Here is a 12,620-nt window from a genome sequence, read left to right as displayed (position 1 = left end):
TTTGGCCACTTGGGGGTGGTTTGGCCACCCCCATAGATCGTGCCACTCCAAATTGGCCAGATGAGGGTGGCTAGGCCACCCCCATGGCCAAAGTGGGTGGCCAACCACCCCGCAAATGGCCAAGGGGGGTGGCTACGGCCAACCCCAATTTTTTTTTTAATTTTTTTTGAATATTAAAAAATTTAATTAAATATAATTTTTTAATGTTTTTATTTTTTTTAATTAATTATAGGGACACATGTCAATTCGTTATTTGTGCTGACGTGGCATTACGTGAAATTTTGAACGAAATTTAGATGGATGTGCCATCTCCGTCTTTAGGTAAACCAGAGGTACCTCTTATGATAAAAAATAAACCTTATGGGACAAAAAATAAAGAAGTTAAACCACAAGGAGAATAAGGTACTTAACCCTTAAAAATAAATGAAAGTATGATACGTATAATGGGTTCATTTGGTTTGTGGAATAAGTCCTTAAAATAGGTGGGTGGCTGGCCACCACCAGTGCCATCAGGGCTGGCTAAGATCACTCCAGATTTTTTTGTAGGTGGTCGCCTGGTCGGCCACATATCCAAATCCAATGTATTTGTGTTTTCCCTTTTTTTTAAAAAAAAAAATTAGAAAAATAAGAAATCATGTGAAATTTTTAGGGCTCTTGTGTTGTCAATGGAGGACAAAAAGCAAGTACTTTTGAAGTCTACTTTCAGGAAAGCTCGCTTGTGGTGGAAGCCATATGTCCAAACCTTTTCTGAAGTAGAGACTTAATGAAAATTGAAGTTTACTGAGAATTGAAAATGAGAGGTTGATTGATATTTGGGGAGAGAATTTGGACTCTAGGATTGGTCATGTCAGTCAAACATTATGTTTTGTATGGAAGGGTCTGTTTGCCATTGGCTTGGAAAAAGAGACTGACTTAGAACTGTATCAAGCTTTGATTGATGTGAGAAAAAAATAAGAATGTTTTGTATGAAAAAGTGAATTTTTTTTTGTATTGTAGTGATTTTTTTATTTAAATAGTAGTAAAAGATGATTAACATGAAGTAAAAAGTAAGAATAGTAAGAGTTGAATTTAAGACGAATAGTATGGGGCTTTTTTTTTTGGCCCATTGGCAAACAACCCCTATATCCATACCTTAAAAAGGTTTGTGGACCTAATTGATTTTGAAAGGACCAAGACAATGCAGTTTCTTGCATGGTAAAACTAGAATTTGGATAGTTTAAGAGAGCAGGTTGTATAGTTTACTTATTTTGGATAGTTTAAGGTGGCGAGCTTACTTGTCAGGAACAAATGGGCCTTACAATCTTTTTCTCTTAAACTGTTTGAATGTCTGTAAAATTCAGACAGTCTAATTTTAAGGATCTCAATTCGTGGTGACCAATTTGTTTCTCAAAAGTTTCCAAGCAAGCAAGTGGTGGAGGCATATCACCTTTGTCATTTTCTAATCCTTGAAATAACTAACAATTTATTATGCTATGAGGATTTGATTGATTAATTAGGAATGGTTTATGATGGTCTTTTAAGTTCCAAACTCCATAGTCTTCTTTGGTCTTTGTTTCCTTCCATCCCAATACCAAGGGACAAGGATATTCTCTAATTTATTTGAACAGGATAGAATCCAATTGGTTTTATTCATAAGGGCAAAATTGTCATTTTTACATTTTTTTTTGGACAATTTTGCTCTTCAAATAAAACAAATAAACTGGAGATGATTCAAATTCAATAGGAAGGGACAAGAATCTTTTCTAATTCATTTGAATTATTCATAAGGGCAAAATTGTATTTTCACATTTTTTTGGAAAAAAAATGGTCAATAACATTTATAAGCATTTAAATTGAAGGAAAGGAATATAAATAAAGTATGTGCTATGTTGTGTGTTTGTCATCCATTTAGGAGCTAACTAGATAAGGTGACCTTTCACATGGACCACAATCTCGATATTTCAGTAAAGAGAAAATCCTACCAACAAAATCAATCAATTTCTTCTATATAATAAGTTTGAAATAAGAATACCCCACATAAATATCTAAGAAACTAATTCATCCAATAACCAATGCGTAAATGATGCCCACTCAAATAAAAAAAAAAAAAAAAAAATTGATACTTTCTCCTATAAACTGTTAGTCGTTGTCACTTATTTTTATGAATTTTAAATTAATGCGATTTAGACCATATTTTGAAGTTATGGTGTCATTAGTATACGAAAACTCATTGAGAACAACTAAATAAATTAATATCAAGTGTGAAAATGTAAATTGCAAGTTGCATTTTTATGTTTTAAAAGATAATTAAATTCTTTTGAGTTGTTTATTTATTTCATTTGTTATGTTTTTTTAATATTTATGGTAAAATTTTCAGCTTTATTTTTTAATCTTCCATATTATCAACCAAAATCCTAGCTCCACTAATGATTGTGACAAATGTTATTGCATCACCAAAGTGGCTTGCATCAACCTAATAGATATTGGTAATTGACTCTCCAACATACAATTAAAATATCTTCGTGGGGATGACGAGGCACAAGTAGAGCACGACTATTGGGTGGTGTGTAAAAACCATGTGCCAGCGTGTGAAGGCCACATCCCAGCCCGTGATGGTTGGATGGAGGGGGCGGAGGAAATTGACGTCATATAGAGTAGCCATAGGAGACGCTGGGGAGGCTCGTTGGTGGCCATGACATATGGAGGACATATAGTTTTGAAAAACCACGAAATGAGCTCCATATCTATTCGAGAGCAAAAATTTATTAGATTTGTGATAAATATTTATTGGATTTTAATTCAATGGTAGTTTTAAAAGTTACATATGAGTGTGAGAAATTGGATGTGGAGAAGTAAAAATGTGTAGCACATTAATCTAAAACGATTAATGACCGCACGAAGAAAAAAAAAAAAAAAAAAAAAAACTGGAAATTACATTTCTATCCCACATCAACACACTTTGCTGCTATGACCCTGCTAATCAGCCTTTAGATCAACCTTTGTTAAACAAAAATGTGAGCATAAAACATGATCCTAAAGTAATGCTCAACTTAATTGTGAGGAACTTGTAAGAGTATGGTGAGTACCATTATTTGTATTTATATGCAACCCTTTACCATTTGGATTTTTGAGATAAGGAACGAAAAATGCATATCCAAGACCAAAATTAAGGAAGTCTAATTCAGCTTATCATTGTAAATTTCTTTCACAAAATGGAAAATAGTCCAAAGCAGGGACAACTCATCAGACCAAGCCCTAGAATGGTATCTAGGATGAGGCAGCAACCAGAAAACATCTTGCATCCTCTTGGCATACACATCAATCATACTGTGTACCGATTCTTGGCAGCTTTGTCAAGTTTCTTTGCATCATCCTGAAGGAGGAAGACCAGAAAATTACTTACAAAACCCATAACCTATGATAAATGAGGTGAGAGCCAATAAAGGAAAACAAATTAAGTACATTCTCCAAAAAGTATCCTTACATGGAATATAAATCCTATCGTCTCATTGTAGTCGAGAAACTCCTTCCACTGTTTCCCAATGCTCATCTGCAGCCAAAAAAAAAATTGGCATGAGATGCTATGCAGGCCTTTTTACAATCAGAATAAAAACAGTCGCTAAAAATGACCAATAACAGCAATTCAACCAGGCCTTGTTTACAGGTGAAATCCATGAAAATTTCTTAAATTGATCTAAGGAAGCTAAATCAATTCTTATTCCTCTCACTTGAATCTTCGAGAATCAAAGGATTATTTCATATAGAACCCATGAATAAAAAAGTGAACAATGGGAAAAGATAAAATGTGTCCAATAGATTAATCCAAGTGATCATATGGGCTCACCCAATTGCTCCACTTAGTATCAAGTATTTTGAGTCATACGATAACCATTCCAACGTGCACATATAAAATTTCCCTTCTTTTCCTCTACCTTCTTGCAATCTAAGTGGGGCATTAAAGGGGAGCAATAAAGGAATAGCCACAGTAAAATACAAACCAAGGATCCATGTTGTGCTCATATAAACAAAAGCAAAAATTAATGTGCTTCAGTGATATAGTATCCATACGTGGGAGACAAAGTATGAAAAGTTTTCTTGTGGGTCAAAAAAATAAAATAAAAATGGGGACAAATAATAAAGGCAGTATGATGAAGGCTGGTGGGTTTATCTGCTTCAAAAAAAGTTACCTGTGCAGCTTCATTTGTAGCATTCTTGGTCCACACGCTTATTTTTTCCTGCCTAGCTCTGACATTGACAACTGCTCCACAAATTTCATCCCCATGATCAAATTGCTCTCCAATCATTGCCAGCAACTAGTATCAGCACACTCAGAAAATTAGATGCCACAAAGAATTTTTGATTCAGTGTTAACTTACAAAGATTGTCTGAAACATACCGTATACAACCAAAAAGTGTCAGATTTCCCTCTATTAAAAAAGGTTATAGTCCACTTCCCTCCATTGGCACAAACAGGGTCCTCCCATTTTGGCTCTATTTTATGTTTAAAACAATAGATGTCTGCTCCGTGACCCAACTTGCTTGGATGATGAATATTATTGTAAACACTGTGCAAGGAATAAATTGCCCAGGCAAATTTGTCAGTTATTTTGAGGAGATTGATAGAGAGACCAGAGGCATTGATAGTTCAAGAAGGCAAATCAGCAGTTACGGAAGCAGAGATTCGAGATCATAATCATACAAACTATGCCAAAAAATTTAAATGCAATGAGATGCTATGATATTCTCCCATGTCTTCAGGCCCCATTTTCATTTTATACATGTGCAGAGAAATAGGGTTCTCTGGCCAAAACCAAAGAGAAAAGGGGGAAGGGGGTTCCCATCATTCAATTGGTACCTATATTTGTTTCGACAGAGAGTATGGGAATTGTTAACGAATTTTAAGTACTAGATAGAAGAGAATTTATTTTAGGGAAAGAAAAAGTACTAGATCAAACAGGTTAAGACAAATAGCTAATGTTTAGCAGAGAGGTATAGAAATGAAGCCAACTACTCCCACAACGAAGTACATAAAATACTGTCAAATTTCAAGGGAAAGAAACACTAACATCCCCTCTCTGTCTCACAGAGGTACAGGCAGGACAGCCTCTGTATCGGTAAGTATTAAATTGTTGAGCTCAGTTTGGGCTTTTCAGTCTTGTTCCCTCTATTGCATGAGATAAGGAAAATAGGTTATGATGCGAGAAGGCAGTGATGGTGAAGGTGAGGCTAGAAGAAGCAGCAGTAAGAGCAAGCTCCCAAGAGATTCTGGCAATAGGAAGATTCCAACAAACAAACATTTGAATAGGCTGGTTCTCATCTATGTAATGCAAATTTGGTTTCTTCAAGGAGTCAGAAGCAAAGTCCCTCCTCACCTAAATGAACAATTACAGGGCAATTATTAAAGAAAAAGGAGTTTCACACACATGCACTTAAAATTTGTTAAATTTGACTGTGTTTACACTTAATAAGGTTATTACTTATAAAAACCTTATAAGATGGATGATTTATATAAATCATCCATCAAAAAAAAGAAAGGTTACTAAATATTCATCAAAAAAAAGAAAAAGAAAGAATACTTGATTCAAACCCCCCTCCCACCGGGATCCCCAAAATTAAAAAAGCAAAAAGGCGTTGTCTCAATATTTGATAATTTTTTAAAATAAGTCTATATAGTTGATGTTTTAGTGGTCCATGACAATTGATGTATCTATAAACTTGAAAGAGTTCCACCCTGCACCGCAAGGATTAAGGAAAAAAATCCCACGGTTAAGAGTATAATTATGGATTTCAGCCCTAGCAAACAAATGAAGAAAGTCTACTGACTCAAAAATAATAGAGGTAGGTGCAGTTCACAAAGTTTTGCTTCTCTTAAAATCACATGACGTGCAAGTAGATGGATGTACATATAGTTGGGAGAAAGGGGTTAGAGGGGGAGAAATTAAAATTTCTGAATTTCAGGGACCAAAAGTGTATTCAGTCAACTATAAAGTATGGCACATAAATAACAAGAACCACATATAGACATGAATATGATACCATACGGTGATCAATCTCAACAAAAAAGTATGAAACCAACATTTAACTGAATAAAAAACCAGTATCTGCACAAATATACAGAATACTCTACAGATTCATGTAATACTCCATAAAAAAAAGAAAAAAAAAAAAGGAAAAAAAAGAAAATTCAACTACATGATTCATATGAAACCAGAAATTTTGTTAAATTAGGGTTTTGAATGCAATATTCAACTATTTGCAAAAAACCTACCAAATTCACTTAAACAAAGTTCTTTTAAACCGAAGCACAATGTCTCTACCACTTGACACACCCAAGAACTTTAAACTAAAACAAACATAAAAAACACAAAATTCAACAACCTCCCCCCCCCCCCCCCTTTTCCAATTCCTCCTGATTCTCAGCAACCACAAACAGATCATAGTTTGAATTCAAGATCCATAAATGTTCAGCTAATTCATTCCCATTGGCACAGAAACAGTGATAAATCAACCTAACTCTAAACAGACAACACTCTCTTTTCCTCATTTCTCTTAACAACAATTTGCCAACTTCTCTTTCCATTTTCCCTCAAATTTTCCATTTCCCCTCCAAAATCCAAATCTTTCACTTCCTCAGCACCCAAACAAAGACCAACCAGAAACAAAAACTCAATACACACACATATTGTATAGTATAGCCAAAAACAGAAAAGATTTAACCTCCAGAACTCTTCGACCGTAGCAAAGGTGTAGATCGGCCTCAGAGAGCTACCCCAAGCGGCCTGCTTGGACTTGGCAGAGGGGTTGTCGAACCAGAAGGTCCACGAGTGCTCGAGCGGGTGGAGCTGGTCCACCAAAGCCGTTGCCGTTTGCTTCGAGTCCTCGTCTACCCCTACGATCTCTCCCTCCTCGGGCTCCTCGTCCTCCTCTCCAGCTCCGCCAGCCCTAGGGTTCGGGTTAGGGTTTGCGTTCGTGTTGGTGTTGATCTCTTCCTCGGTAGTCGCTGACTTTAGCGCCTCCTCCACCACCATTTTCCTCTTCCTTTCTTCTCGTTCCTCGGGGATTTTCCTTCGCTTTCTCGTTCTTTCTCGGCGTTTCTTTTCCTATTTTCTCAGTCTTGGAGATACAGAGAGATATGTATGCATGCATAAGCAAGTGGCAAATGGGTTGGGCTGGGCTTCTCTTAGTTTTTGGGTTCAGTCAAGGGCCCATATGATGTTTGCAAATATGTTCGAGAGTCCTATGCCTAGATTAGTTCTAAAAGTTTTCTTTGTGTCCTCGTTGTGTCTCTTGAAACTAATGTTGCGACACCCTGCTCTAAATGATATGATATTATTCACTTTGGGCTAAGTCTGAACGATTTTATTATTGGGTTTACCCAAAACGCCTCATACCATTTAAAGCGGGGTGTAATCCAACCTGAGATGAGGGGAGCGTGCACAAGCCCATGAAGATCGCCAGCGAGGACGCTGGGTCCCAATATGGAGTGATTGTGACATTCCACATTACTTACGGGTAGAAAAGATGATGTGTTTATATGTAATATGTTTTCTCTTGTTTATATGTAATATGTTTTCTCTAAATGCTATGAGGCCTTTTGAAAGTAAACCCAATAATAAAACTGTGTGAGCTTGACCCAAAGCAAACAATATCATATTATTTGGAGTAGGGATGTTACAAATGTAGCTTTTAAAATTATAACAATATTGATGGCCGTCAAGCCTAATATGGGTAAAGCTTTCGACCAAATAGAGCGATCCTTCACTTTTTTATTTTTTATTTTTGTCTTTTCTTTTAGATGGTCCTGTAGTAAGTGTCGAGGCAAGGTAACCCTCTTTCTCCCTTTCTTTTCTTTCTTGGTTTTGGGGTGCTTTCCATATTGACCCTCAAGAGGGGTTGAAGAATGTCATTGTCTTACTTTTCATGCTAGGACTAAGCACGTGGAGCTTGATTTAATGCCAATTATTCCCTTATGACCTAATGAGGGTATTTTGGTATGTTTCATAGTTCCTGTTAGGATTTAACACTCAATTCTAATGGAGGAAGTAAATTACATCAAAACAGAAGTTCGAGAGGGTGAAATTGAGAGTTTTTGAACTTAGTTTATAAAGACATTTGAATATACAGTAAAGTCAAGCTACAAAACTGACTTGATTTGTGTTAAATCTTTCAATTATTTCACCTATGATATACAGTATTGGGGAAGCACAGTACTGCACAATCTAATTGCCATCAACTAAGCACTGTTGCCTTCAGCTTTGATCCTCAAATGCTCTAAATATGTCTTTCCATTGAGCCTCCTGGAGAAGAAATCCTTTACATACTTCTCCATTCCAACCCTTCTAAATAATGGAGGGTTGTTTGGGTTTAACAAAGAAGTTGCTGGCCCAACCTCTGCCTCAAATTTTGGGTTGAAGAACAAAGCAACAGAGATCCTCTCTTTCTTCGTGTTTACAGTTACCCTGTGCTCAACGCTGTTATAGAGCCCATTGCTCAGAATCTGCAAAAATATGCACATGTTAAAGAGATACTAGTTCTTGTTTATTGTTTCTTGGTTCATTTTTTGGTGAATTTAAAAGCTTTTATATATTACATTGTTGTCATATAACACTAATTTTGTCTACAAGGAATTGTTGTTAGATAGCGTTAATTTCTAGTGTTAACGACATGATAGGTCGTATGAGTAGGGGTGTTCAGGTGGACAGTTAAAAATTGTCCTGTATCTACTATTTACTTGTCTACAGTGGTTACGAGTGGATTTTCAGCCCTTAACCCCAGGCGGGTGGATACCATATCTGTCATTTGCAAAAATGTTGGGAGATAGCGGAATATAGCTAGCTAATATCCACCTCCGCCTAATAATAATAATAATAATAATAATACTTTTGTCTTATAAAAAACACCATTTTGGGATTTAATCCCTAAAAGACCATCTAAGAAAGCTCACAAAAAAACTTTTGAAAAACAACATACCTATAAAAAATATGTCGAAGTCCATAGTTTAAGGAAAAAAAAAAAAAAAAACCAAAAAAGTATAAAAAAGAGCAAAAAATGCAAAGCAGATGTCATAGGCGGTTACTACAAAAATTATCAGTACATGTGTAGTTATGGGTGGATTCTGTTTGCCTTGGATGGGCAGACAGTTACTAAATATTAAAGCTATATACTACCTAAGTTTTCATGTTTTATCCACCAAATTCGATGTGGTGTGGTCTTCCCATAATATTTGGTGGAAGAATTTTTTGGTTAGGGATCTCGTCACATCAAATTTAATGAATTAAGGTAGATACTTGGGTGACATATACTCGTTACTATAATTCACTCTCCGGCCACAAAGTGCGAATGTAAATGTAAAATTCGGATATTATCTACTCATATAAAGCGGTTTACACCCCTCCGTGTTTGTATACGGGTTTAAAGCTCCAATCGATCACCTTTCATTGGACAAATTCTATTTGTGTATCTTTAATTGTTTTTGGGCATCGCTTCACATGATCAGTAGGCTCCCAAATAACACAAAGTTGGGTTGAAAGAGTAATGCTAAATGACATTCTCACGTCTTTTTTGTATCATTTCAAAATTGATATAAATTTTAAAATTACAATTATATTTGTGATAGAATTTAATTTGATCCAATAATAATTTGAAAAACTACATCAATTTTAGAAGAATACAAAGAGAACATGACTCTTTCTTTTAGTATATTATTAGGTTAAAATAATAGTAATATCAGCAGAACTCCAATCATGTCACAGGAAGATCTCAGTTGCCCTTGACTCGCTCTTAGTGCACAAACGAGGGAGCATCTCCATGTGACAAAGATTTGACTGCTCTATCATATAATGTGTTGGTCTTGGTCACCAACCATATTTTTTATTTTATTATTTTATGAAGATAAACAAGTTTGAATATGATAGCACTAGGGATTCCAAAAAAGTTAACCAGATTCTATATTTAGCACATGTTTTTTTTTTTATTTATTTATTTATTATTATTATTATTATTATTTTTAATTTTTAAGAAATATGCAAAATTAGTTCTTATGGTTTATATGTTTTATAAAGTTCATAGATCTCTGAGGTATGTTAAAAAAACAATTTAGTCCATATAGTCAAATTACGTTTACTAATTTAACAGATTCCGTTAATGTGACACGGACTTAAATATCTCTAGCGTTTCTTGCTATCAGAATTGTTAACTTAGTGAACGGAATTTGATTATCAGAATTCTATTAACTTTTGAAAAGGAGAAAGATTAGGAAAGGAATGAAGAACTATCAAACCTCGAGAACGTCTCCGGCGTTGACAACAAAGGCATCCGGGAGGAAGTTGACGGGAATCCAGACGCCATCTTTCTTTATTTGAAGACCTTCGACTCCATTAACTTGGTGGAGGATGGTGATGCCGGTGGCGTCGGAGTGAGGCGTGATACCAATAACTTGCTCTGGTTGTGGGCATGGAGGATAATATGTAATCCTTGTTGATTGCATTCCATCTTCAAACAACTCCTTCATCTCTTTCATTTCTATCATTAGGGCTTTTCCCAGATGCTCCAGTAGTGTCATTGCAAGCTTTTGCAACTCCTTTAAGTAAGACTCCATCGTTTCTCTAGTGAAACCCAAAAACAAAAAGAAAATAAATAAATGAGAGAAATTCAAAAGGTTGGGGGTTGATCAAGCTGTGAATTGCTCGGCTCTCGTGCTTTGTAAAGCATCGGATCTAAAGTTTGACTCTGCTCGAGCTCCAACTCGAGCTTTACGTACCCGACTTGTGTAGAGGAGACGCTTTGCATGGTATTCCGGATATTTAGTTGTTCCCCAAATAGATGGTTTTGGTCTAAGAGCCTATTTGAAATTGTGTTTGAAAAATAGAGTTTTTAAGTCAAAAAACGCTTTTTTGGCAAAAGCTTCATTTTTAAGAAGTTGCCAAAAGTGCGTTTTGACCATTTTTAGGCTTTTTGGACCCTTAAAAGCGCTTTCAATTTTTTTTTACCAAACATGTACTTTTGTTTTTAAACGAACTTTTTGAGTGTTAAACGCACTTTTAGGTACCTCAAACGCATACCCAAACATGCCCTTAATCTAATTTTAGGGATAAAATCCCAAAATGAATAGATTATATAGGTGTTCGATCCCTTAAAAAAAAAAAAAAAAAAAAAAAATCCTCTCTACGGAGTTGGCTCGAGTAGTAAGCACTTATGCTTTATGAAGGGAATGCAAACTTGAGCTTTATTCGACCTGTGTGCGGAATAGACACTTAATTTATACGGTGTCCAGGATATCAAACCCGGGTTTTTGAAAAAAGAAAAGAAAAATGAGAGATAGAGAACCTGAAAGATGAAGGGAGCTCTGGGAAGAGATATGGCTTTCTTCTATGAATAGGATTTATTATCATATACACTCTATCACCCCAATCAAGTCTTTGATCATCAGATCGGACGATGGTTCCATAGCCTTCAACATCTCCTGGTCTTACCTTGAACTTCATCTTTTCTTCCAATGGAAGCTTGAAGAATTCCTCAATCTCATGATTCAGCTTCTCCAACAGTGAAGAGCTGACTCCATGGTTCACCAACTATACAAGAACAACATATTACATAAATATATATATAAATAAAACAACTTCTACGTTAAATGTTTATATAAAAATGAGAAGCAAGGAGACCTGAAAGAGCCCCCATTCCATGCAAATTGTCTGCAACTTCTCAACTTCAAAGTCTTTGGTTTCCACAGACGCCAGTTTTTTCATGTCAACGGTTGGGATTGCAGGGAAGAGGGTTCCAACAACTGGAGGGTCCTGATCAACCCGGACATAGCGTTCTGGGACGAGTTTGATCTTGGGATCTTTGGCGAGCTCCTCCTCTATGGTCAGGACCAAATGATCAGAAGAAGTGGAACCCGTGGCTGCCATTGATTTGCCAAAGTGCTGCACCCTACACCGTCAATTGGTGTGATGATGGCTTTTAATTATATAGCCAGACAATTGAATCACTACCGGAGAAGTTTCTTTGTCAAATAATAAAAACATAGCTCTTAATTAATTACTATTAAATGTTATTAATGAAGTATATATATAATATATCCTGGATGGGTCAATTAAACCAACTAGAAATTCAAGTAGGACAATTTTTGCGTTTTAGCATTTAAAGTTCAAAAAGTGACATTCGACTCCGCACAAATTATTAAACAGTGACAAGTTTCTCCGTCTTTTCGGATGGAATGTCGGTCACACGGGTTGCATGCGACTTTTAACCACCTAAACTCTAAAAAAAAAACATTTTACCTCATAAAGTATATGACAACTTTTGTGTTTTAGCCTTAATTTGTAGAGGGTAGATGTTATTTTTTGAACTTTGAAGGCTAAAATGTAAAAGTGGTCTTACTTTGGGGGGTAAAGTCCTTCAAGTTTAATTTGGGGAGGGTCGGGATGCACTAATTTTTTTCTTTCTTTCTTAGAATCCGTAGTTAATAAAAGTAAGGGTAAACACATACTCCCTCAAACTACCACCAAATTGACAATGTCCCCTCCAAACTTTCAATTGTGACAATGTCCCTTCCAAACTACCAAAACATTGTCAATGTCCCCCCCAAGACTAGCAATAAGACAAAAATGCCCCTATAGATTTCTCAATAAGACAAAAATACC

At 35.9% G+C, this 12,620-nt stretch overlaps 2 protein-coding genes across 2 annotated transcripts; both read right to left on the bottom strand.

Moving 5' to 3' along the window:
• Positions 1–3,145: 3,145 nt before the first annotated feature.
• LOC132170361 (eukaryotic translation initiation factor 4E-1-like) lies at positions 3,146–7,095 on the bottom strand. The gene is made up of 5 exons (XM_059581314.1): positions 6,697–7,095; positions 4,376–4,544; positions 4,167–4,292; positions 3,464–3,529; positions 3,146–3,352 (listed from the first exon to the last, which is right to left on the bottom strand). The coding sequence occupies exons 1-5, from the start codon at positions 7,005–7,007 to the stop codon at positions 3,302–3,304; spliced, it is 723 nt and encodes a 240-aa protein (XP_059437297.1). The 5' UTR covers positions 7,008–7,095; the 3' UTR covers positions 3,146–3,301.
• Positions 7,096–8,212: 1,117 nt separating this feature from the next.
• LOC132169377 (protein SRG1-like) lies at positions 8,213–11,885 on the bottom strand. Its single transcript, XM_059580416.1, has 4 exons — positions 11,640–11,885; positions 11,305–11,549; positions 10,259–10,583; positions 8,213–8,476 (listed from the first exon to the last, which is right to left on the bottom strand). The coding sequence occupies exons 1-4, from the start codon at positions 11,883–11,885 to the stop codon at positions 8,213–8,215; spliced, it is 1,080 nt and encodes a 359-aa protein (XP_059436399.1).
• Positions 11,886–12,620: the final 735 nt, after the last annotated feature.

Source organism: Corylus avellana, chromosome ca2 (assembly GCF_901000735.1).
Source record: "Corylus avellana chromosome ca2, CavTom2PMs-1.0".
In the NCBI taxonomy this organism is placed as follows: Eukaryota; Viridiplantae; Streptophyta; class Magnoliopsida; order Fagales; family Betulaceae; genus Corylus; species Corylus avellana.
Note: the sequence above shows the minus strand (reverse complement) of the source record. Positions and strands in the feature narration are given on the sequence as shown.